The sequence below is a fragment of the Astatotilapia calliptera genome, chromosome 16 (genome assembly GCF_964374335.1).
Source record: "Astatotilapia calliptera chromosome 16, fAstCal68.1, whole genome shotgun sequence".
NCBI classification, from domain to species: domain Eukaryota; kingdom Metazoa; phylum Chordata; class Actinopteri; order Cichliformes; family Cichlidae; genus Astatotilapia; species Astatotilapia calliptera.
In genome coordinates, this window is record NC_137437.1 from 26,794,109 (window position 1) to 26,821,691 (window position 27,583).

The following is a 27,583-nucleotide window of genomic DNA, read 5'->3' on the forward strand; positions in this document are numbered from 1 at the left end:
TCGAACCGTGCATATTGTCCATCCATCCATTCGCTTCCGCTTATCCTTTTCAGGGTCGCGGGGGGCGCTGGAGCCTATCCCAGCTGTCATAGGGCGAAAGGCGGGGTACACCCTGGACAGGTCGCCAGTCTGTCGCAGGGCTAACACATAGGGACAGACAACCATTCACACTCACATTCACTCGCACATTCACACCTAGTGGCAATTTGGATTATCCAATTAACCTATCCCCACAAGCTGCATGTCTTTGGACGGTGGGAGGAAGCCGGAGTACCCGGAGAGAACCCACGCAAACACAGGGAGAACATGCAAACTCCACACAGAAAGACCCCGGCCTGATGGTGGAATTGAACTCAGGACCTTCTTGCTGTGCGGCAACAGTGCTAACCACCGTGCCACCGTGCTGCCCTGTGCATATTGTTTAAAGCCTAAATTATCTGTTCGCTAAGTTGAATGTATCTCAGTGTAAATAATAGCATCTGTGTTTCATCCGTGGCGGTGTGTGACCCGTCTTTAGTTATTAGGAAAAAGTGGCAGTGTGTGATCCGTCCCCGTGCGTTAAAGCAGGAAACTTGTGTTACTATTAGTTAGAAAGCGGGGCTGAAAGGTCTCGTCGCCGGCTGAGGGCTGTGTGTGTCACGGGTTTGGTTACCCCACCTAGTCTCGGACGTGGGGCTAGGACCTGAAGGCAGGAGATCCAGGGTGGTGACCTGGGGATTCGTGGCTCCTTAAATAACTAAGTCGGGGAGAGTTCCCTGTCACAGTCTGAAATATGCATAAAAGCAGGATCGGTTGCTTTCGCCGGTTAGATTCCGAGCTGAGTGTAACCAGTGCCTGATGCAGAAGGAGGACGGTGTAGTGTGTGTGAAAGTGCCGTTAGAGTCGGCGTCTTGTCTGAAGTACGGGAGTCAATTAAAGTAACAAAAAGAATTTGTGTCTAAAAGTGTGTATGGTGTGCAGAAATTGCGGCAGGAGACCGTGTCGCGAATTGTTGCAAACTGTGAAGTCAATTGGGGGGTTTAATTTGGTTTTATTTTTATGGGGAAGAGAAACTGCGGTATCCAGTCTGTGGCGCATTTTGAATAATTCGTGAGGAAAATGTGGCGCGATCTGAAGATCGTGAGCCTAAATTATCCTAGTTAGGTTGAGGTGTATAAGAGCGGACGGCACCCGCTCTTTTTTCTGATTAGGGCGTTGTCCTGAATCAGCAGAAGTGTCTCGCAGAAAGTTTGAATGGGACTGCTAGAAGCATGAGGTGTGTGTGAGCCAGCCTCGAGGGGCGGGTTCACAGGTAGAACGAACGAAGAGTAAAATGTGCGTGTGTGTGAGAGAGAAAGAAAAGGTGAGGGCTAGTGACCAGCCTGTGAGTGTGTGTGAATTGATGACAAAGAGGGAGACAAAGTACATTAGTTGATTTTTTGTGAAATAATAAATAGTCAAGAAATCATAGTGATCAAATAGGAGAAAAATGAACTAAAGTAAATAAAAAATAAACAGTGGATTAGTGTTAAAGTAATGATAAATAAATTGATAAAATTAACAGTGCCATTTAAAGGTGATCAAGTACTCAAGGATGAATGGAGAATTTGATTGTTGACGGTATGAGAGCTGTTGGGGTGAAAGGAAAATGAGGTTGGAGGAGTGAGTTAACAGGTTAATGTGTGGGTGTAAAACAATGGGGTAATAAAAAAAGAGAAAGAAAATCGTGAAAACAAAGAAAATAAAAAGTGTGGAAGTGTGAGTGGGAAATTGTCTCCAACTGGGGGAAGCAGTGACACTACAGGTCACCTTCTTCCCCTGCTGGACACAAAAGAAAACATAATTTGGAGTGTTGTGGATGAAAATAATTAACAGCAACATCAAGAAGGTTTTTGTGTTTGCGGTTAAGACCAAATAAAAATTTCATTTTTGGGGTTTAAAGTCAGTAGAGTTCAAAACAAAATAAGTAGAGATGTGTTGCTTTAGGAGTGATGAAAACATATGCAGTCACAGTGAATAATGAAAGTCTCTCAGTCTGTCGATTACAGGTGGGGAACGGACCTGGATCAATTCTCCATGGGCAGCAGTCGGAAGAAAATTATAGGTTAAAATTATTAGAAAAAAAATAGAAACACCCAGCCAGAATTTTTGGCTGAATTGTTTTGTAGCTTCCCGTTCTCATCCTGAACGAGCAAGCTCCAGGGAAGCTAATCTCTCCCTGAAGACACAGAGTGCAGTTTCAGAAGCACGAGCATGAACATCAACAGTGGGCAGGAGTCCAAGACACAATACCAGAGTTCTGAGCAGAGAGTTCCAGCAGCACTATGGGCAAATGGCATCAGAAAGAGAAGACCCACCATCTAGATTGGATGGAGATGCGTTTCCAGCAAGCTGCAACCTCACTGTGTGTGAAGGACTTTTGAGAAGACTGTCTGAGTTTGACATTTGCCATGTTTGGAGTGAGATGGCAATGAAAGAGATAGTGGGACAAAGAGATACACGGGACAAAGCTGAAGAAAACTGACTGCCATTGGACTGAAAAGTGGGAGAGAAGAAAAGGAGCAGAAGAGGGCTGAGGCTGCGGTTTTAGTGTGGGGAATCAAATTGGGTTAAAGCATCCGGGGAGACAAGCGACTGCCTGGAAGTGGAGGATTGACACAGTGTCCAGACCACCACAAAAGGGGGAGGAAGACAAGCACTGAGGTATGCAAGTGTACTGTTAGAAAAATGGAAAGGTGACACCACACATGCAGAAAATATGCACCAGAGATAACAAAAAATCATACACAAAGTGTTACACATTAAAAGATGGTATTTGTAGAAGGGGTTGACAACACTCAGCGTGGTTGCCTATGGTAACCTGCAAGCATTTGGGGTTTAGCTGTGCCTGCCTATGACAGAGTTTTTCATTTAGATGTTTCTGAAACAAAATTTGGAGTGAACGGAGTCTTGTTCCAGAAAAAAGGGGGAAGGTACATAAAAGGATACATAAAAACAGAAAATGTATTAACCCGACTAACACACAGACACACACACACGTAATGAAGATCAAACATAATTTTAAGTAGGTGACACTGTTACCGTCATCCTGTCTGGTTTATTGAGTGGGTTGAGAACTGATACATAGATGACTGAATTTGTATTATTTTGGGGAACATGATAGCAGGGGTGAACAGAATCCTGCAGCCAGAGTTTAAATGAGTGAAACTAGCAGATTTTTTGGGGGGTTTTTTGTTTTGTTTTGTTTTGTTTTTGTTTCTGAAGTATGGGGAAGGTTTTACCATGGCACCATGTTTTAGATTTGGTGTTTTCTCACCTATAAGAGAAAGAATATTCTGTGACAAGTCTTAAGACCGGGCTTCTGTATTTTTTATTTTCTTTTGTTTTTCAGTTTTATTTGTCATTTTTCAGTTTATTTTTATTTTTTGAACAGTGCACTGATTTCTGTTTGTGAATCTCTTTTCTTTAAGCAGATCTGCATGTCGAGAATTAAAAGTGCTACACGTCGTCGAGAAAATTGTTGCAAGTGAGTTTCTCCACATTAAAATGGGCTCTGGAGAAAGCCACTTATTTGGGACAATTAGAAAATGAGAGTCCCTGCCTAAAAAGGATTCAGCGTAGTAATCCGATCTAAAGTTCTTTTCTTTTGAAATGACGTCATTTTGCTGAGAGTGGAAACTAAATGCGACGATAGGTTCCACTATCAGCAAAGAAAGAAAGAATGGATGAATGAATGAATGGAAATAAAAACAAACTGACTGACTGGTAAAATCTGACAAGACTTGACCACGACTCAAGGTTAACCTCCACCTAGACAGGATAAAAGGGTGGATAAATTTATCTGTTTCCTTTTACAGGAGCAGAAAGATGAGAGCAACATCTGAGGTTGTGTGACGGTTTAACCTTTTAAATTTTCTATGTTTGTGAATCTACCAGGGGTGTGTTGCTCACAGAAGTTACTGTGAGAAAGTGTGTACACACCTGCGCAGCGCTAACATTTGCATTCTCTTTTCTACAGCATTACAGTTCTTCATGTGATTTGATGATGTGATTTCTAACAGAACAATTGGTGGATGTTTGTTTCTCTACTACAGGTTATGAGTTGGTGATGCTGTTACACTGTGTTGTTGGGAAAATGTTGAAAGTTACTTTGACGATGTGAATAATGTGAGAAATTTCCTGTGTTGAAACCAGTGTCATTCTTTTTACAGCAGGCTTAATTTTATGGCCTTTTACAGCACCTCTGGAATGTGGATGGCCGACGCCTGCCCACCACACGATCCATGTGTGTTGCTAATGTTTGTTTTTTCTTTAAGAGTGCATGTGGAGGATTCAGCAGAAGCGGACAAGTGACATGAGAAAAACAAATAAGGGATGCAGTGTTTATGGAATAGTTGAATATGGGCTCATTAGCCTGCCACTATTGAACTCATAGTGATAAAATGGGTGGAGTGACATTGTTTAAGGAAAGTCACAGATTAAATTATGGAATAAATTGGGATGATTCATGATTTGGGACAAATTATGGTAATAATAGTGATTTAATGATTGGAGAAAACCTGCACATGATACTTGTCTGTTATGCTGAGTACTTTATCACTCTTATGATCTATAGTTGGTTGCAAATGTGAAGTTTGATTTAACAGATTTGTCTTCCAGGTTATAGGCTCCAGGTGGAGCTGGGAATTAAACAAGCTTAACATGTGACCGCTGGTTAATGTTTTTACACAGGGTTACAGGTTGGAGTATGGCTGCTCCAAGTGGGAAACCCTGGAGATTGTTTTAGAGAGAATGTGCAACATTCTTGTGCATGTCTCATTGGGGAGTTGACACATGGTGAAAGCCATGAGGCAAGAGGAGTGTTATTTTTTCATCTGTAGATGTCGTGAGGTGCCATGACGAGAAGGAGTGGCTGAGAGGATCGTCCAAAAGATGGGAGCTGAGGCCAGGAGAGAGGCTTCAGGAGGATCAGAGATCATCTTCAGCACAGCAGACATCACACAGAGAGCTGTGCTGCTGAGCTTCCAGGAGATCAAGAGGAGACTTCCCACAGCAAGATTTTAAATAAAATGAAAGATTCAATGTTGACGCTGAGGAAGACAACTAAGGTGTATGACGTGCTCTGCCTTAAATCTTCAGCAGCGTTGGAACATGAGAACCTGAGGGATGGAGAGAGCGTGCCAAGCTCTAAAAGTGACAGCGCAGAGGAACTCCAGCGATGGAATTGTGATTCTGTGTGAGGCACAAATACTAGGAGACTGGGAAATAGTTGACACCACTTTTCCCAAGGATGAAGATCACCTAAAGTGTGTCACTTTGCCATGCAGATTTGATGCTCTGCAGAGAAGCCTTCTGTGAGGGAGAGATGTAAACAGACGAGCCTTTTATCTACATTTAATTTATGTCAACTTCTCTAGGCTGGTTGAGGCGGAATTGGAGAGAAACGGTAGTGTTAGGTGTGACTGTGGTTATTGTAACTATGATTTTTTTTTTATAAGTGAATTGCCCAGAGACAGACCTGAATCCATTCCAGCGACTTCAACGTCACAGGCCACGGTGAAGCAAACCAAACGTAGTGAAACAGGTAAATCAGATGAGTGTTTTGATTATTATGGCGGTATAGAGTTGGACTACGTTAAAGGGTCCACAATCTCGTATACATTTGATCTTTGTGCTGTCATTAAATGCAAGTGCTTGCTGAACAGTTGAGTCCAACATCTTTAATGGCAGTACAAAATCGGATGGCGTTAGATATGTTGTTGGGAGAAAAAGGGGGCGTTTGTGCGATGTTTGGGGATATGTATTGTACTTTCATTCCAAATAACACAGTTCCCGACGGCTCTGTGACCCGAGTTCTGGAAGGCCTAAAGATTTTGTCCACCGCAATGTATGAGCATTCGGGATTAGATGACCCGCTGGAAGCGTGGATGACCTCTGTCTTTGGGCAATGGAAAGATTTCATTATGTCAATTATGGTTTCTTTGTCTGTTTTTATTGCAGTATTAGTGACGTGTGGGTGTTGTGTGCTTTGTATCAGAGCCTTGTTCGTAAGACTCATCAATCGTGCTGTGGGAGAATCTGATACAAAGGCAGACACCATGATGCCACTTTTGGGAAATGGGGAGTCACAGTATGAAAACATTATGGTGAGAGATTTAGTTTAGTTTTATCTGCCATATGGCAGATAAAAAGGGGGATTTGTAGGAGTGTTTAGCTTATTTTAGAGTTTAGAAATGTGTTAACATAGAATGTAGAACTATTGTAGAGATACTGACACTGCCGTCAATATAATAAAGGCCTCACTGTGTCGTGAACTTAGGAGTAGATTGTAGGAGACCCCTCCCCCACTTCAACTGTGAAAGTAAAACAGAGAGGAGTTAATGCTGAGTGGAAATTCCCCAGAGAATGTTTGGGTGGGGGTCTCAACATTTGTAACTGGATAACTGTGGTCTGGAAGGGACATGGTTTTATGACCTAGGGAGTCACCTACACCCACAGTGTTTTAACTGTCACGCACACACATCCACATGCACACTCACTCATGTGCACTCAGACATCCACACGCACACTCACTCATGTGCACTCACACATACACACAGGTATGCGTACACAGTCACACACGAGCACTCACATAGACACGTGGGAACGCGCACATGTAGGCATTCATGTGCTCGTGCACATAGACAAAGACACAGAGTTTGCAGCACACCGTGGGGGGTTTTATGATAGGGTCGCCCCTACAAAACTGTGTTTCACAGACAAAGGAGTGAAGATTTCTTGCAGAGGGACACACGGGCCTCGTCTTCCCTTCTAGAAATGCATGCTTGAAGATGAATAAAGATGAATAAAGGTTTTGTGAAATGACTACTGAGTTCCGGTGGCGTCTCTGGAAGTTTCGATTAATAAAAGAACCGGGGTAAAACTGATTTCATAACACTGGATGGACTGAACTGAAAACACACATGAGGAATGGACGGAATGACAAGACTGGGAACTGAGGGCTTAAATACACAGTGTGGAGTTGTGATATGATGTGATAACATTAGGTTGCTGCATTATAATTTGAATGTATAATATTGTTGTCAGGCCTCTGTGTAACTGTAGGAGAAAAATAGTTTGATAGAAACAGCATTAGAATAGAATAGAATAATCCTTTAATTGTCCCACAAGGGGAAATTTGCTTGTAACAGCAGCCAGAAAGACACATATAGAAACAAACAGGACACAGAACAGAAACATACACTCATCCCTGCTGGACAACATCTCCCACCCCATGCAGGAGACTGTGACAGCACTGAGCAGCTCCTTCAGTGGCAGGCTGCGGCACACACGGTGTGGGACGGAGAGATTTCGCAGGTCTTTCCTCCTCACTGCTGTCAGACTCCACAACAAAGACTTTAACTGATCAAACACACACATCCACACACACTGAGTGCAATACTCTTTTTCTGACAAAGTTGTATTTTTACTCAGTTGTATAAAGCATTTGCATTCTATTTCTATCCTATTGTATATTTTATTCTATTTATTGTACTGTATATAGTATTTTATTTTATTCTATAATTAATGGGAGGTGAAGAGGGACAGCAGACATTAGTCAGGTACAGACGCAGCAGCTCAGTGCTCTGTTATGTTGTTATTTTAAAAAGGTAGATGTGCCCTCTGATCATGGATAATCAGTCTAATGAAAGAAGTTTCATTCTGTCAGGATTTAATGAGACGATGAATTTCACAGTACCCCTCTTCTCAGTTACTTTACTGTATTACTGTGTGATTTTGTTCTTCAATATTTCTCTTGTGCTGCTCATTGTCTTCGATGAAAGCCTCCATGAACCTATGTACATTTTACTGAGTAGCCTTTGCATTAATGCCCTTTATGGAACCACAGGTTTCTACCCCAAATTCCTTTCAGATTTACTGTCATCTTCTCACAGAATCTCCTATGAAGGGTGCCTTTTACAAGGTTTTGTCATGTATTCATTTGCTTGTTGTGATTTGTCTATTTTAACTGTCATGGCCTTTGACAGGTATATGGCTATATGTCGACCTCTGCACTACCACTCTTTCATGACTAAGAGGAGGCTTTCACAGCTGGTGTGTTTCTCCTGGCTGACACCTTTCTGTGTTTTTGCCATTAATGTCCTGCTTACAGCAAGACTCAAGTTATGTGGTATAAACATTCAGAGAGCCTTGTGTCTAAACTGGTTAATTGTTCAACTTGCTTGTCCTGAAGCTGACACTTTTTCAAATAACATCAGTGCATATGTGATAATTGTCATTTATCTGTCTCATTGGCTTTTCATAATTTGGACTTACATATATATTATTAAAACATGTGTGAGGTCCAGAGAGGACAGAGTAAAGTTTACGCAGACCTGTGTGCCCCATCTGACTTCTGTGATCATAAATGCCACTGTACTGGCTTTTGATGCGATGTACTTGCGCTTTGGCTCCAGAGATTTATCCCAAAGCCTCAAAAACTTCATCGCTCTTGAATTTCTCATCATCCCTCCAGTTATGAATCCTCTCATGTATGGATTTAAACTCACCAAAATACGAAACAGAATCTTGAGTTTAATTTATTTGAAAGGGAAATGATTTCCATTAAGGTTAGATTTCCTTTTTTAAAATAATTCAAAAATATTCAAAACAGATGCAGCAATATAAATACAAGTCTTTCTGAAGGCACTTGATTCAGAAACATTTAGTCATGTTTGCCTTGTCTAAGGCAAACATATATTTGGACTAGACTAATTTTACTAATATTCTTTGTTATATTTGTCATAATATGACACATATTTGCTCAATCCAGCACGAATGTTAAATGAAAACAACATTTTTTTCATGTTTTTGACTAAGAATTTCATTTTACAAAGGATTCTGCATGAGTTTTTAAGTACTGTTGTAAAATTCATCTATATACCATTCAGAAATCATCACAAATTGATATTTCATTTCTTTGCCTTGCTGTGTCTTGATGTTCAAGGTATATTAGCTGATATATGTGCAAGTTGATTAAACAGGTTTATTTCAAAGTGTTTTAGGTTTAAAGTAAACAAAATATTGTATGAAATATTCTGTTGTAAAGGGCTGGTTAGTGCAGGCATCCCTGTGTGTTACATCTCAGTTTATCACAAAGGTCAGTTAACAATGCTTAATCTTTCTTTTTTTCAATAAACACGTTACATGTATAAATATAAGGATCAGTGTTATTAGGTTGTATTTTTTCAGTAGTATTTATGTATTTATATAGGGTTTTTTATTATTATTATTTTGGAAAAATAGTAATAGTAATTGAACTGTTACCTACTTTTATTTGGCATTTTTTTTGTTTTTAAATTTATATGTAAATTTCTGTCTGTACATTAATTAATGACACCATAATTCTGAATTTTTTAAATCTGATCAAATATCCCCATTGCTTGACATACTGTAGTATTTACTACTTTAAAAATTAAAGTTTTGTTTAGCATATCAAACATAAAATTGTGCTTTTGTTTTTTGAAGTTTTTCAATCCCATAGCATAAAAAAAACAAAAACAAAAAACAATGCAATAATAGTATTTCAACAGTAACTCCCTTCTCTTCTACTCCTTCCTCGCCTTAACTAGGAAGGAGGCTCTCTCAGCTGGTGTGTTTCTCCTGGCTAACACCTTTCTGCCTTTTCTCCATCAATGTCCTGCTGACATCAAGACTCAAGTTGTGTGATGTAAACATTCAGAGAGTCTTGTATCTAAACTGGTTAATAATTAAACTTGCTTGTCCTGATGTTGACACCTTTAGAAAAAACATCAGTGCAAATGTAACACTTATTGTTTATCTGTGTCATTGGCTTTTTAGAATTTGGATTTGGATAAAATAACTTCAAAATTAAGAGTTTCTTGTTCACCAAATAAAAAAAGAGCAAAATAAAATTTCAAAAATGTACATTATTCTCTTGTACATGACAGCAAATGAAGGCCTCATAACATTAACTATAAATGCACCAAGACAACCAAGTCTCAGTAAAAAGCATTATTGTTTACTTAAATTTGACCTTTAGACTATCAAAGATCTAAAGACAACTAACACATATTTTACCTTTTAAAAATTTATTATTATTGTCTTTTGTTTTTTACATTTTTTCAGATGTAAACTAAAATGCATTTCCACTTCTGGTTTTAGGTTTAATCCAGGTCATCTTATCGTTTGAACTTAAGGTGTCATAATGCCATATCTCTAACACGTTCCATTGAGATGTAAATTGGTCAATTTATTGTCATTTACAGTAAATAGGTTTTTGTTTCTCAAATAACAGACTCATATTTATATCCTTTTTTCAAGCATAAAATGTTTGAGTCTCATGAGTGACGTGTTTACTGTGGCTCAAAGTTTAGCCAGTTTTTCGGGTGCCTCTGTAGTCTCGCTCATTGTACACTTATATCACAAGGCTAATTCAGAAAATATAACTGACATGATGATGTTTATATTTAAGAGAATATCAGTTTCACAGTTTGCAAATTAATTCAAAGACAGGGGAAGAAAGAAGTGATTGCTTAGTAGGTTATAGATTCATGCTGCTTTAAAACTACCTTCTTTCCACAGAGCTGCTGTTAAAAAATAAAGGCCTGACAGTACTATATACTAGAGATGGACCGATCCGATATTACGTATCGGTATCGGTCCGATACTGACCTAAATTACTGGATCGGATATCGGAGAAAAATAAAAAATGTAATCCGATCCATTAAATATCACGAAAGCACCTCACAAAACTTGCAACACGCCGTAACTCACCTCAGAACGTTAGCATGTCGGAGCAGTATGCATCACGTGATAGAGCGGCTGTGGCATACGGGACCTGTGGTCTGGATAGCATGTGGAGCTTCGCTAGCAACCTGGCATTTCATCTCCGACAAAGTTATCCCCGAGAGAAGTAAAGCAAGTGTGTAAGTCCATCTCTGAATGTTCGTAAAGCATTCCTGCGTTAAGCTTAACGAGCGACTGCCTCTCGCTCTCCGGCTGCTACTTCAATCGTGAAACTGCTTAAATGATCAGCTGATCGGCTTTTCTGTCGCGAGTCCGTCTTTGTTTTTGGCCCACTTTGCACCAGAAAGAGGAAACCAGCGGCTGAACAACAGCAGCACGTTTAAGCTTGATAAGCTGTTGTTAGAATTTATTTAATATTACTTTCTACACCAGGATCTTTTTCTACGTAGCTGACGCTGGTAACTGTGCAGGGGCGGATCTAGCAAAGTTTAGCCAGGGGGGCCGATAGGGCATTAACTGGGAAAAGGGGGCACAAAGACATACTTTTCTTTCTTATTCTCATTTAAAATGTCTAGCTTTTAATAAATAATTATCTGACACACAAAGTTTTAATTTGATGTAAAATGAATAGAAGTCAATTACTGTATATAGTGACTATTAAGTCTAATATATATACCCTAGTAAGCTATAGTACTTTTTCCTTTGGGAAGGTACCATCTGTGCAGTCTGCAATTTTGTTGAAGAAAGATGTTGAATCTATTTAATATTTCTTGAAAAATAATTGATTTCTGTGCATTTTTTTTTCACACTGCATCAAATTAAGGTTGATTACGTCGATTAAGCATCATGAGGTGGAGCGTGAGGGGTGGTTCCCTATTTTTTATTTATTTATTTTTGTTGTTGCTGGGAGTTGGAACCCTATTAGTTAGGTTGCTTAATATTTACGCTAAGTACTCTTTAAAATACCAGAATAGGGAGGATGGTGTAGGTTTAAGTTTATTAGATTGATCAGTATTGCTGAACTATGAAATATTTTTTTTGTATACAGGTATAACAGAATAGCTTTAGTGTAGTTGTTGTTTTAAACTTGAGTATGAACTTGCAGACTTGCAAAATGCAGCAAGATATTTTAAAAAACAGTTTTGTTGATAAAAAAACACTATATCGGATTCATATCGGTATCGGCAGATATCCAAATTTATGATATCGGTATCGGTATCGGACATAAAAAAGTGGTATCGTGCCATCTCTACTATATACACAGCAAGTGTGTTTTTGTTTATGAGTTGGCACCACAGATTGTACAAGGTTCAGGGATGTTAGCACAGAATTCTGGGCCCTATGTATAAACAGTCTCTATATATGTGACACAATGTGATGTGTGGAAGGAAGAGAGGACTCAAACACAGGACTCGCAGGCTGGTGAAGGATGTGGATGATGTTTGTTGTGAAGCCAGGATGAACAGAACATGAGAAGACGGACTGACTATACCAATTGAATAAATGAATGAATGAGTGAGGGAGTGAGTGAATTAATAAATTAATGGTTGGCTGGCTGACTGGATGGACTGAACTGAAAACACACATGAGGAATGGACGGAATGACAAGACTGGGAACTGAGGGCTTAAATACACAGTGTGGAGTTGTGATATGATGTGATAACATTAGGTGGCTGCATTATAATGTGAATGTATAATATTGTTGTCAGGCCTCTGTGTAACTGTAGGAGAAAAATAGTTTGATAGAAACAGCATTAGAATAGAATAGAATAATCCTTTAATTGTCCCACAAGGGGAAATTTGCTTGTAACAGCAGCCAGAAAGACACATATAGAAACAAACAGGACACAGAACAGAAACATACACTCATCCCTGCTGGACAACATCTCCCACCCCATGCAGGCGACTGTGACAGCACTGAGCAGCTCCTTCAGTGGCAGGCTGCGGCACACACGGTGTGGGACGGAGAGCTTTCGCAGGTCTTTCCTCCTCACTGCTGTCAGACTCCACAACAAAGAATTTAACTGATCAAACACACACATCCACACACACTGAGTGCAATACTCTTTTTCTGACAAAGTTGTATTTTTACTCAGTTGTATAAAGCATTTGCATTCTATTTCTATCCTATTGTATATTTTATTCTATTTATTGTACTGTATATAGTATTTTATTTTATTCTATAATTAATGGGAGGTGAAGAGGGACAGCAGACATTAGTCAGGTACAGAAGCAGCAGCTCAGTGCTCTGTTATGTTGTTATTTTAAAAAGGTAGATGTGCCCTCTGATCATGGATAATCAGTCTAATGAAAGAAGTTTCATTCTGTCAGGATTTAATGAGACGATGAATTTCACAGTACCCCTCTTCTCAGTTACTTTACTGTATTACTGTGTGATTTTGTTCTTCAATATTTCTCTTGTGCTGCTCATTGTCTTGGATGAAAGCCTCCATGAACCTATGTACATTTTCCTGAGTAGCCTTTGCATTAATGCCCTTTATGGGACCACAGGTTTCTACCCCAAATTCCTTTCAGATTTACTGTCGTCTTCTCACAGAATCTCCTATGAAGGGTGCCTTTTACAAGCTTTTATCGCGTATTCATTTTCTTTTTGTGATTTGTCTATTTTAACTGTCATGGCCTTTGACAGGTATCTGGCAATATGTCGACCTCTGCACTACTACTCTTTCATGACTAAGAGGAGGCTTTCACAGCTGGTGTGTTTCTCCTGGCTGACACCTTTCTGTCTTTTTTCCATTAATGTCCTGTTTACAGCAAGACTCAAGTTATGTGGTATAAACATTCAGAGAGCCTTATGTCTAACCCGGTTAATTCTTAAACTTGCTTGTCCTGAAGCTGACACTTTTCCAAATAACATCAGTGCATATGTGATAATTGCTATTTGTTATTTTCATTATGTTTTCATAATTTGGACTTACATATATCTTATTAAAACATGTGTGAGGTCCAGAGAGGACAGAGTAATGTTTATGCAGACCTGTGTGGCCCATCTGACTTCTGTGATCATAAATGCCATTGTAATGGCTGTTGATGTGATGTACTTGCGCTTTGGCTCCAGAGATTTACCCCAAAGCCTCCAAAACTTCATCACTCTTGAATTTCTCATCATCCCTCCAGTTATGAATCCTCTCGTGTATGGATTTAAACTCAGCAAAATACGAAACAGAATCTTGAGTTTAATTTATTTGAAAGGGAAATGATTTCCATTAAGGTTAGATTTCCTTATTTAAAACAATTCAAAAATATTCAAAACAGATGCAGCAATATAAATACAAGTCTTTCTGAAGGCACTTGATTCAGAAACATTTAGTCATGTTTGCCTTGTCTAAGGCAAACATATATTTGGACTAGACTAATTTTACTAATATTCTTTGTTATATTTGTCATAATATGACATAAATTTGTCATGTGTCATATTTGCTCAATCCAGCACGAACATTAAATGAAAACAACATTTTTTTCATGTTTTTGACTAAGAATTTCATTTGAAAAGGATTCTGCATGAATTTTTAAGTACTGTTGTAAAATTCATCTATATACCATTCAGAAATCATCACAAATTGACATTTCATTTCTTTGCCTTGCTGTGTCTTGATGTTCAAGGTATATTAGCTGATATATGTGCAAGTTGATTAAACAGGTTTATTTCAAAGTGTTTTAGGTTTAAAGTAAACAAAATATTGTATGAAATATTCTGTTGTAAAGGGCTGGTTAGTGCAGGAATCCCTGTGTGTTACATCTCAGTTTATCACAAAGGTCAGTTAACAACGCTTAATGTTTCTTTCTTTTTTTTTTCCTATAAACACGTTCCATATATAAATATAAGGATCAGTGTTATTAGGTTGTATTTTTTCAGTAGTATTTATTTATTTATATATAAAGGTTTTTTTTATTTTATTTTCGAAAAATAGTAATTGAACTGTTACCTACTTTTATTTTGCATTTTTTTTGTTTTTAAATTTATATGTAAATTTCTCTCTGTACATTAATTAATGACACCATAATTCTGTACTTTTTGAAATCTGATCATATATCCCCATTGCTTGACATACTGTAGTATTTACTACTTTAAGAATTAAAGTTTTGTTTAGCATATCAAGCATAAAATTGTGCTGTTGTTGTTTTTTGAAGTTTTTCAATCCCATAGCATAAAAAAAAACCCCAACAAAAAACAATGCAATAATAGTATTTTAACAGTAACTCCCTTCTCTTCTACTCCTTCCTCGCCTTAACTAGGAAGGAGGCTCTCTCAGCTGGTGTGTTTCTCCAGGCTAACACCTTTCTGCTTTTTCTCCATCAATGTCCTGCTAACATCAAGTTGTGTGATATAAACATTCTGTCACGGCTGTCGAGGCGAGCCATGTGGTATTGACGGGAGAAAGGACCCAAATCGCAGGCAGTAGATGATAATGCTGGTGATGTTATATTTACACAGTGGTGAGATGACAAAACAGGCAAGAGGGAAGACAAAACTAAAGACCTAAACTGGGAAAGCTAAATGACAAACCTGAGAGGGTACCAGAATGGGGTGAGAGGCAGAGAGACACTGACAAGGGACAGGACACCGTGGACCACAGAGTAACGCAGACTGACACGGCGTAACGCAGACGAACCGGCAACAGGCAGGAGAACACACAGGGCTTAAATACACACACCAGTAATCAGGGGATGAGAGACAGAAGGGCAACACAGCTGGGAGAAATCAGAGCTGACGGGACAGAGGAAACGTAAACTGAACACACTCACATCAGACAGAGACCTTCACAATAAGACAGGAAACTCAGACACGGAACCAAACAAGACACAGAACTAAACAGACAGATTCGCAAACAGACGGGGTGACACCATAGACAGACAGACCGAATATAACACATAGAACTCGAACAATAATAATCATCATAATAATAAACTAAAAGCGCTGGGTCACCGACCCAGGACCATGACAGTACCCCCCCTCAAGGGCTGGCACCAGACAACCCAACACAAGAAAACGAAAGAAAAACACAAAAACCGCCCAAAACAGAAAACAACCCGAACAGGGCGGGCAGCGGGGGTCCAGGAAGGAGGGCTCGAAACAAAACACCGAAGCACAAGAAAGTCCCAAAACAAAAGAGGAGTCCAAAAAAGAACAGTTCAGGGGGCCGGCCGTGCGGACGGCAACGGCGGCGACGTGTAAACAGTTCAGGGGGCCGGCCATGCGGACGGCAGCGGCGGCGATCCGGGGGCCGGCCGTGCGGAAGGCAGCGGTGGCGACTCAGGCGAAAGGGGTCCAGGGGCCGGCCGTGCGGAAGGCAGCGGAAGGCAGCGGAAGGCAGCGGCGGCGATTCAGGCGAAGGGGGTCTGGGGGCCGCCTACGATGGAGATGACGCCAGACCAGTGGCCTGGAAGGCGGCCAATAAACCACAGACCCAGACGAGGCTGGACCAGGCGACGCCGAAGGCGAAGACACGGAGGCTGGGCCAGACGAGGATGAAGCAGCTGAAGCGGAGGCTGGGCCAGACGAAGGCGAAGCGGAGGCTGGGCCAGACGAGGATGAAGCAGCTGAAGCGGAGGATGAAGCCGGAGCTGGCGACGCTGACGATGCTCCTCGGGCCCCCCAGCTGACGAGGCAGGAGGCTGGACGGGCTCCTCGGGCCCTCCAGCTGACGAGGCAGGAGGCTGGACGGGCTCCTCGGGCCCTCCAGCGAGAACAGTCTCAGGACCAGTGGGCACAGGGACCTCTGGCAGGCACAGAAGAGAACCAGCAGGTGCACGGGCCCCTGGCAGTCACAGAACAGAACCAGCAGGTGCACGGGCCTCTGGCAGGCACAGAACAGGACCAGCAGGTGCACGGGCCCCTGGCAGGGACAGAACAGAACCAGCAGGCACACGGGCCCCTGGCAGGCACAGAACAGGACCAGCAGGCGCATGGGCCTCTGGCAGGCACATAGCAGGCTGCAGCTGCACAGAGCATTGACTCTGCTCAGGCAGCAACAGCCGGGTGCAGTCCTCAGCTGGCTTCTTAACCTCCAGGGGTCCAGAGTCAGCTGGGGGCTGAAACCCAGCCTCAATGGAGGCCCTGGAGTGCATCTCAGTCTCAGAACTGGCCAGCCTTTGAGGAATGTTGACATTATTAGATTTGTCTCTCTGCTTGGAATGGATGGGCGAAGAACAGTGTTTTTCAGGTTGAATTGACTTGTATTGTTGTACAGGTGGAGAAACTGACACAGGATGCAGGGCTGGTGGCTGCTGAACAGGAGGCTGAACTGAGGGTGACTGACATAATGGTTGTGATGACAATGGTGGTGGAGTGGGAGACTGAATGGATGATAAGGCTGATGATTCTTCTGCCAACTGGGCTACTGACTGGGCTAGGGATTGCAACATAGTTTGCAGTAAGTCTGGCTGTGACTGTAACTGAGCTATGGGTGGTGAGGCTGAATGTGGTGGAGGTGGCAACTGAGCTTCTGGCCGGGCGGCTAACCGAGCTTCTAGTAGATAGTCTTTTTTATTTTCAGATTCCGGATTAAAAGTCCTGGTTAGCATAACACAGGACTCGGAAGAGGCAGAATGAAAGCAGTCCTTTAAATCCTCAGAGCATGTGTTAACGGACCTTGGAGTATCTGACAAAGAATTAACCGTTTCTGAATTAATCTTTTCACATTTGAATAAACCTGAGTTGACTGGCATTGAATTACTAGACTCAGGATCAACTGACAGAGTGGTCATGAATGCAAGCTCAGATGGAACAGAAAAAACACTGACTCACAGAATCTGCCGGTAACTGACGGCCGCGTGGACGTCGCTTCCACCTGGGAGAAGGGGCAAGAGCGGCAGGGGAAGCGGGCGGTGATATGAGCCAGCTCTGAAGTGGCTGCTCCTGCTGTGGGGTGGATAGGCTGGGTGGAATGAGGATGATTCCCAGTGCTTTGTAAAAAGCCTGGGCTGGTGTGAGCTGGCCACTGGGGGGCTGCATGTAAATGAAACAGTCACTCTCACTGACCCCGAGGGCTTGCTTGGCGAGCGAAGGATGACGGCGGCGTGACCGCCGTTTTGCCCGGAAGGAGGGAGAAGCCGACTGAACGGGCGGCATTTTGTCCGGCTGAGAGTCCTCTGGTGGACTGGGGAGAGGATCTTCCAGTAAGCCAGGCAGGTCAGCTGTCGCAGTTGGGGGGTGAAGATGAAGTGTGTTGAGGATGAAGTCCTGTACGAGTGGGTGAAGTGAATCCAGCAGCCAGGGGTGATTGGAAACTAGCCGCTGTAGTCGGGCCTCCAGAGCATGACGAAGTTCGTCCCCCTCATGCTCTAGCCACAGATTAGTCCATCTTGAAACTGAATCGGTTAATTCCTCCCGAACCTCCTTGGAAGGTGCGAATGCCGCTGGGTCCATGTTTGGCTGGTTCGTACTGTCACGGCTGCCGAGGCGAGCCGTGTGGTATTGACGGGAGAAAGGAGCCAAATCGCAGGCAGTAGATGATAATGCTGGTGATGTTATATTTACACAGTGGTGAGATGACAAAACAGGCAAGAGGGAAGACAAAACTAAAGACCTAAACTGGGAAAGCTAAATGACAAACCTGAGAGGGTACCAGAATGGGGTGAGAGGCAGAGAGACACGGACGAGGAACAGGACACCATGGACCACAGAGTAACGCAGACTGACACGGCGTAACGCAGACGAACCAGCAACAGGCAGGAGAACACACAGGGCTTAAATACACACACCAGTAATCAGGGGATGAGAGACAGAAGGGCAACACAGCTGGGAGAAATCAGAGCTGACGGGACAGAGGAAACGTAAACTGAACACACTCACATCAGACAGAGACCTTCACAATAAGACAGGAAACTCAGACACAGGGAACCAAACAAGACACAGAACTAAACAGACAGATTCGCAAACAGACGGGGTGACACCATAGACAGACAGAGACACAGACCGGATATAACACATAGAACTCGAACAATAATCATCATCATAATAAACTGAAAGCGCTGGGTCACCGACCCAGGACCATGACACATTCAGAGAGTCTTGTATCTAAACTGGTTAATAATTAAACTTGCTTGTCCTGATGTTGACACCTTTAGAAAAAACATCAGTGCAAATGTAACACTTATTGTTTATCTGTGTCATTGGCTTTTTATAATTTGGACTTACATATATCTTATTAAAACATGTGTGAGGTCCAGAGAGGACAGGTTAAAGTTTACGTAGACCTGTGTGCCCCACCTGATCTCTTTGATGACTTTCCTGTTTTTTCTTGATCCAGTGTACATGATATCTGGCTCTACACGTTTACCTCAAAGCCTCCAAAACTTCATCACTATTGAATTTCTCATCATCCGTCCAGTTATGAATCCTCTCATATATGGATTTAAACTCACCAAAATACGAAACAGGATATTGGGTTCATTTTATTTTAAAAGAACTTCAAAATTAAGAGTTTCTTGTTCACCAAATAAAAATGGAGCAAAATAAAATTTCAAAAATGTACATTATTCTCTTGTACATGACAGCAAATGAAGGCCTCATAACATTAACTATAAATGCACCAAGACAACCAAGTCTCAGTAAAAAGCATTATTGTTTACTTAAATTTGACCTTTAGACTATCAAAGATCTAAAGACAACTAACACATATTTTACCTTTTAAAAATTTATCATTATTGTTTTTTGTTTTTTACATTTTTTCAGATGTAAACTAAAATGCATTTCCACTTCTGGTTTTAGGTTTAATCCAGGTCATCTTATCGTTTGAACTTAAGGTGTCATAATGCCATATCTCTAACACGTTCCATTAAGATGTAAATTGGTAAATTTATTGTCATTTACAGTAAATAGGTTTTTGTTTCTCAAGTAACAGACTCATATTTATATCCTTTTTTCAAGCATAAAATGTTTGAGTCTCAAGAGTGACGTGTTTACTGTGGCTCAAAGTTTAGCCAGTTTTTCGGGTGCCTCTGTAGTCTCGCTCATTGTACACTTATATCACAAGGCTAATTCAGAAAATTTAACTAAGATGATGATGTCTATATTTAACAGAATATCAGTTTCACAGTTTGCAAATTAATTCAAAGACAGGGGAAGAAAGAAGTGATTGCTTAGTAGGTTATAGATTCATGCTGCTTTAAAACTACCTTCTTTCCACAGAGCTGCTGTTAAAAAATAAAGGCCTGACAGTACTATATACACAGCAAGTGTGTTTTTGTTTATGAGTTGGCACCACACATTGTACAAGGTTCATGTTAGCACAGAATCCTGGGCCCTATGTATAAACAGTCTCTATATATGTGACACAATGTGATGTGTGGAAGGAAGAGAGGACTCAAACTCAGGACTAGCAGGCTGGTGAAGGATGTGGATGATGTTTGTTGTGAAGCCAGGATGAACAGAACATGAGAAGACGGACTGACTATACCAATTGAATAAATGAATGAATGAGTGAGGAAGTGAGTGAATTAATAAATTAATGGTTGGCTGGCTGACTGGATGGACTGAACTGAAAACACACATGAGGAATGGACGGAATGACAAGACTGGGAACTGAGGGCTTAGATACACAGTGTGGAGTTGTGATATGATGTGATAACATTAGGTGGCTGCATTATAATGTGAATGTATAATATTGTTGTCAGGCCTCTGTGTAACTGTAGGAGAAAAATAGTTTGATAGAAACAGCATTAGAATAGAATAGAATAATCCTTTAATTGTCCCACAAGGGGAAATTTGCTTGTAACAGCAGCCAGAAAGACACATATAGAAACAAACAGGACACAGAACAGAAACATACACTCATCCCTGTTGGACAACATCTCCCACCCCATGCAGGAGACTGTGACAGCACTGAGCAGCTCCTTCAGTGGCAGGCTGCGGCACACACGGTGTGGGACGGAGAGATTTCGCAGGTCTTTCCTCCTCACTGCTGTCAGACTCCACAACAAAGACTTTAACTGATCAAACACACACATCCACACACTCTGAGTGCAATACTCTTTTTCTGACAAAGTTGTATTTTTACTCAGTTGTATAAAGCATTTGCATTCTATTTCTATCCTATTGTATATTTTATTCTATTTATTGTACTGTATATAGTATTTTATTTTATTCTATAATTAATGGGAGGTGAAGAGGGACAGCAGACATTAGTCAGGTACAGACGCAGCAGCTCAGTGCTCTGTTATGTTGTTATTTTAAAAAGGTAGATGTGCCCTCTGATCATGGATAATCAGTCTAATGAAAGAAGTTTCATTCTGTCAGGATTTAATGAGACGATGAATTTCACAGTACCCCTCTTCTCAGTTACTTTACTGTATTACTGTGTGATTTTGTTCTTCAATATTTCTCTTGTGCTGCTCATTGTCTTGGATGAAAGCCTCCATGAACCTATGTACATTTTCCTGAGTAGCCTTTGCATTAATGCCCTTTATGGAACCACAGGTTTCTACCCCAAATTCCTTTCAGATTTACTGTCGTCTTCTCACAGAATCTCCTATGAAGGGTGCCTTTTACAAGCTTTTATCGCGTATTCATTTTCTTTTTGTGATTTGTCTATTTTAACTGTCATGGCCTTTGACAGGTATCTGGCTATATGTCGACCTCTGCACTACTACTCTTTCATGACTAAGAGGAGGCTTTCACAGCTGGTGTGTTTCTCCTGGCTGACACCTTTCTGTCTTTTTTCCATTAATGTCCTGCTTACAGCAAGACTCAAGTTATGTGGTATAAACATTCAGAGAGCCTTATGTCTAAACTGGTTAATTTTTAAACTTGCTTGTCCTGAAGCTGACACTTTTCCAAATAACATCAGTGCATATGTGATAATTGCCATTTGTTATTTTCATTATGTTTTCATAATTTGGACTTACATATATCTTATTAAAACATGTGTGAGGTCCAGAGAGGACAGAGTAATGTTTATGCAGACCTGTGTGGCCCATCTGACTTCTGTGATCATAAATGTCACTGTAATGGCTGTTGATGTGATGTACTTGCGCTTTGGCTCCAGAGATTTACCCCAAAGCCTCCAAAACTTCATCACTCTTGAATTTCTCATCATCCCTCCAGTTATGAATCCTCTCGTGTATGGATTTAAACTCAGCAAAATACGAAACAGAATCTTGAGTTTAATTTATTTGAAAGGGAAATGATTTCCATTAAGGTTAGATTTCCTTATTTAAAACAATTCAAAAATATTCAAAACAGATGCAGCAATATAAATACAAGTCTTTCTGAAGGCACTTGATTCAGAAACATTTAGTCATGTTTGCCTTGTCTAAGGCAAACATATATTTGGACTAGACTAATTTTACTAATATTCTTTGTTATATTTATCATAATATGACATAAATTTGTCATATGTGTCATATTTGCTCAATCCAGCACGAACATTAAATGAAAACAACATTTTTTTCATGTTTTTGACTAAGAATTTCATTTTAAAAAGGATTCTGCATGAGTTTTTAAGTACTGTTGTAAAATTCATCTATATACCATTCAGAAATCATCACAAATTGACATTTCATTTCTTTGCCTTGCTGTGTCTTGATGTTCAAGGTATATTAGCTGATATATGTGCAAGTTGATTAAACAGGTTTATTTCAAAGTGTTTTAGGTTTAAAGTAAACAAAATATTGTATGAAATATTCTGTTGTAAAGGGCTGGTTAGTGCAGGCATCCCTGTGTGTTACATCTCAGTTTATCACAAAGGTCAGTTAACAACGCTTAATGTTTCTTTTTTTTTTCCTATAAACACGTTCCATATATAAATATAAGGATCAGTGTTATTAGGTTGTATTTTTTCAGTAGTATTTATTTATTTATATATAAAGGTTTTTTTATTATTATTTTGGAAAAATAGTAATTGAACTGTTACCTACTTTTATTTTGCATTTTTTTTTTGTTTTTAAATTTATATGTAAATTTCTCTCTGTACATTAATTAATGACACCATAATTCTGTACTTTTTGAAATCTGATCATATATCCCCATTGCTTGACATACTGTAGTATTTACTACTTTAAGAATTAAAGTTTTGTTTAGCATATCAAGCATAAAATTGTGCTGTTGTTGTTTTTTGAAGTTTTTCAATCCCATAGCATAAAAAAAAAAAACCCAACAAAAAACAATGCAATAATAGTATTTTAACAGTAACTCCCTTCTCTTCTACTCCTTCCTCGCCTTAACTAGGAAGGAGGCTCTCTCAGCTGGTGTGTTTCTCCAGGCTAACACCTTTCTGCCTTTTCTCCATCAATGTCCTGCTAACATCAAGTTGTGTGATATAAACATTCTGTCACGGCTGTCGAGGCGAGCCATGTGGTATTGACGGGAGAAAGGACCCAAATCGCAGGCAGTAGATGATAATGCTGGTGATGTTATATTTACACAGTGGTGAGATGACAAAACAGGCAAGAGGGAAGACAAAACTAAAGACCTAAACTGGGAAAGCTAAATGACAAACCTGAGAGGGTACCAGAATGGGGTGAGAGGCAGAGAGACACTGACAAGGGACAGGACACCGTGGACCACAGAGTAACGCAGACTGACACGGCGTAACGCAGACGAACCGGCAACAGGCAGGAGAACACACAGGGCTTAAATACACACACCAGTAATCAGGGGATGAGAGACAGAAGGGCAACACAGCTGGGAGAAATCAGAGCTGACGGGACAGAGGAAACGTAAACTGAACACACTCACATCAGACAGAGACCTTCACAATAAGACAGGAAACTCAGACACAGGGAACCAAACAAGACACAGAACTAAACAGACAGATTCGCAAACAGACGGGGTGACACCATAGACAGACAGACCGAATATAACACATAGAACTCGAACAATAATAATCATCATAATAATAAACTAAAAGCGCTGGGTCACCGACCCAGGACCATGACAGTACCCCCCCTCAAGGGCTGGCACCAGACAGCCCAACACAAGAAAACGAAAGAAAAACACAAAAACCGCCCAAAACAGAAAACAACCCGAACAGGGCGGGCAGCGGGGGTCCAGGAAGGAGGGCTCGAAACAAAACACCGAAGCACAAGAAAGCCCCAAAACAAAAGAGGAGTCCAAAAAAGAACAGTTCAGGGGGCCGGCCGTGCGGACGGCAACGGCGGCGACGTGGAAACAGTTCAGGGGGCCGGCCGTGCGGAAGGCAGCGGTGGCGACTCAGGCGAAAGGGGTCCAGGGGCCGGCCGTGCGGAAGGCAGCGGAAGGCAGCGGAAGGCAGCGGAAGGCAGCGGCGGCGATTCAGGCGAAGGGGGTCTGGGGGCCGCCCACGACGGAGATGACGCCCGACCAGTGGCCTGGAAGGCGGCCAATAAACCACAGAACCAGACGAGGCTGGACCAGGCGACGCCGAAGGCGAAGACACGGAGGCTGGGCCAGACGAAGGCGAAGCGGAGGCTGGGCCAGACGAGGATGAAGCAGCTGAAGGGGAGGATGAAGCCGGAGCTGGCGACGCTGACGATGCTCCTCGGGCCCCCCAGCTGACGAGGCAGGAGGCTGGACGGGCTCCTCGGGCCCTCCAGCTGACGAGGCAGGAGGTTGGATGGGCTCCTCGGGCCCTCCAGCGAGAACAGTCTCAGGACCAGTGGGCACAGGGACCTCTGGCAGGCACAGAAGAGAACCAGCAGGTGCACGGGCCCCTGGCAGGGACAGAACAGAACCAGCAGGCGCACGGGCCCCTGGCAGGGACAGAACAGAACCAGCAGGTGCACGGGCCCCTGGCAGGCACAGAACAGGACCAGCAGGCGCACTGGCCCCTGGCAGGCACAGAACAGAACCAGCAGGTGCACGGGCCTCTGGCAGGCACAGAACAGAACCAGCAGGTGCACAGGCCCCTGGCAGGGACAGAACAGAACCAGCAGGCACACGGGCCCCTGGCAGGCACAGAACAGGACCAGCAGGCGCATGGGCCTCTGGCAGGCACATAGCAGGCTGCAGCTGCACAGAGCATTGACTCTGCTCAGGCAGCAACAGCCGGGTGCAGTCCTCAGCTGGCTTCTTAACCTCCAGGGGTCGAGAGTCAGCTGGGGGCTGAAACCCAGTGTGGAGTTGTGATATGATGTGATAACATTAGGTGGCTGCATTATAATGTGAATGTATAATATTGTTGTCAGGCCTCTGTGTAACTGTAGGAGAAAAATAGTTTGATAGAAACAGCATTAGAATAGAATAATCCTTTAATTGTCCCACAGGGGGAAATTTGGTTGTAACAGCAGCCAGAAAGACACATATAGAAACAAACAGGACACAGAACAAAAACATACACTCATCCCTGTTGGACAACATCTCCCACCCCATGCAGGAGACTGTGACAGCACTGAGCAGCTCCTTCAGTGGCAGGCTGCGGCACACACGGTGTGGGACGGAGAGATTTCGCAGGTCTTTCCTCCTCACTGCTGTCAGGCTCCACAACAAAGACTTTAACTGATCAAACACACACATTCACACACACTGAGTGCAATACTCTTTTTCTGACAAAGTTGTATTTTTACTCAGTTGTATAAAGCATTTGCATTCTATTTCTATCCTATTGTATATTTTATTCTATTTATTGTACTGTATATAGTATTTTATTTTATTCTATAATTAATGGGAGGTGAAGAGGGACAGCAGACATTAGTCAGGTACAGACGCAGCAGCTCAGTGCTCTGTTATGTTGTTATTTTAAAAAGGTAGATGTGCCCTCTGATCATGGATAATCAGTCTAATGAAAGAAGTTTTATTCTGTCAGGATTTAATGAGATAATGAATTTCACAGTACCCCTCTTCTCAGTTACTTTACTGTATTACTGTGTGATTTTGTTCTTCAATATTTCTCTTGTGCTGCTCATTGTCTTGGATGAAAGCCTCCATGAACCTATGTACATTTTCCTGAGTAGCCTTTGCATTAATGCCCTTTATGGAACCACAGGTTTCTACCCCAAATTCCTTTCAGATTTACTGTCGTCTTCTCACAGAATCTCCTATGAAGGGTGCCTTTTACAAGTTTTTATCATGTATTCATTTGCTTGCTGTAATTTGTCTATTTTAACTGTCATGGCCTTTGACAGGTATCTGGCTATATGTCGACCTCTGCACTACCACTCTTTCATGACTAAGAGGAGGCTTTCACAGCTGGTGTGTTTCTCCTGGCTGACACCTTTCTGCATTTTTGCCATCAATGTAGTGCTTACAGCAAGACTCAAGTTATGTGGTATAAAGATTCAGAGAGTCTTATGTCTAAACTGGTTAATTGTTAAACTTGCTTGTCCTGAAGCTGACACTTTTTCAAATAACATAAGTGCATATGTGATACTTGTCGTTTATCTGTCTCATTGGCTTTTCATAATTTGGACTTACATATACCTTATTAAAACATGTGTGAGGTCCAGAGAGGACAGAGTAAAGTTTACGCAGACGTGTGTGCCCCATCTGACTTCTGTGATCATAAATGTCACTGTAATGGCTTTTGATTCGATGTACTTGCGCTTTGGCTCCAGAGATTTATCCCAAAGCCTCCAAAACTTCATCGCTCTTGAATTTCTCATCATCACTCCAGTTACGAATCCTCTCATGTATGGATTTAAACTCACCAAAATACGAAACAGAATCTTGAGTTTAATTCATTTGAAAGGGAAATGATTTCCATTAAGGTTTGATTTCCTTATTTAAAATAATTCAAAAATATTCAAAACAGATGCAGCAATATAAATACAAGTCTTTCTGAAGGCACTTGATTCAGAAACATTTAGTCATGTTTGCCTTGTCTAAGGCAAACATATATTTGGACTAGACTAATTTTACTAATATTCTTTGTTACATTTGTCATAATATGACATATATTTGTCATATATGTCATATTTGCTCGATCCAGCACGAACGTTAAATGAAAACAACATTTTTTTTCATGTTTTTGACTAAGAATTTCATTTTAAAAAGGATTCTGCATGAGTTTTTAAGTACTGTTGTAAAATTCATCTATATACCATTCAGAAATCATCACAAATTGATATTTCATTTCTTTGCCTTGCTGTGTCTTCATGTTCAAGGTATATTAGCTGATATATGTGCAAGTTGATTAAACAGGTTTATTTCAAAGTGTTTTAGGTTTAAAGTAAACAAAATATTGTATGAAATATTCTGTTGTAAATGGCTGGTTAGTGCAGGCATCCCTGTGTGTTATATCTCAGTTTATCACAAAGATCAGTTAACAATGCTTAATGTTTCTTTTTTTTTCAATAAACATGTTGCATGTATAAATATAAGGATCAGTGTTATTAGTTTGTATTTATTTTTTCAGTAGTATGTATTTATTTATATAGAGTTTTTTTTATTATTATTTTGGAAAAATAGTAATAGTAATTGAACTGTTACCTACTTTTATTTGGCTTTTTTTCTTAATTTATATGTAAATTTCTCTCTGTACATTAATTAATGACACCATAATTCTGTACTTTTTGAAATCTGATCATATATCCCCATTGCTTGACATACTGTAGTATTTATCCATTCATCCATCCATCTTCATCCGCTTTATCCGAGGCCGGGTCGCGGGGGCAGCAGCCTAAGTAAAGAGGCCCAGACCTCTCTCTCCCCAGCCACGTCCTCCAGCTTATCCGGTGGAACACCAAGGCGTTCCCAGGCCAGCTGAGAGATATAATCTCTCCAGCGTGTCCTGGGTCTGCCTCGGGGCCTCCTCCCGGTGTCATATGCCCGGAACACCCCAATCCGTCTGTCGATCTCCGGCTCCCTTCTCCCATCACTCGCGAACAAGACCCCGAGATACTTGAACTCCTCCACTTGGGGCAGGAACTCATCCCCGACCCGGAGTGGGCACTCCACCCTTTTCCGGCTGAGAACCAT

The 27,583-nt window shown here is 41.3% G+C and overlaps 4 protein-coding genes across 4 annotated transcripts; all 4 read left to right on the top strand.

The window, feature by feature from the left end:
- Positions 1-2,216: 2,216 nt before the first annotated feature.
- LOC145421011 (olfactory receptor 6F1-like) lies at positions 2,217-9,654 on the top strand. Its single transcript, XM_080290716.1, has one exon. It carries the CDS (start codon positions 7,633-7,635, stop codon positions 8,575-8,577), a length of 945 nt encoding a protein of 314 aa, XP_080146842.1. The 5' UTR covers positions 2,217-7,632; the 3' UTR covers positions 8,578-9,654.
- A 3,165-nt stretch (positions 9,655-12,819) lies between these two features.
- LOC145421051 (olfactory receptor 4B13-like) lies at positions 12,820-13,949 on the top strand. Its single transcript, XM_080290803.1, has one exon. It carries the CDS (start codon positions 13,005-13,007, stop codon positions 13,947-13,949), a length of 945 nt encoding a protein of 314 aa, XP_080146929.1. The 5' UTR covers positions 12,820-13,004.
- Positions 13,950-20,394: 6,445 nt separating this feature from the next.
- Positions 20,395-21,879, top strand: LOC145421222 (olfactory receptor 4B13-like). The gene has a single exon (XM_080291192.1). It carries the CDS (start codon positions 20,935-20,937, stop codon positions 21,877-21,879), a length of 945 nt encoding a protein of 314 aa, XP_080147318.1. The 5' UTR covers positions 20,395-20,934.
- A 3,553-nt stretch (positions 21,880-25,432) lies between these two features.
- LOC113007594 (olfactory receptor 10Z1-like) lies at positions 25,433-26,362 on the top strand. Its single transcript, XM_026144309.2, has one exon. It carries the CDS (start codon positions 25,433-25,435, stop codon positions 26,360-26,362), a length of 930 nt encoding a protein of 309 aa, XP_026000094.2.
- The last annotated feature ends 1,221 nt before the right edge of the window (positions 26,363-27,583 follow it).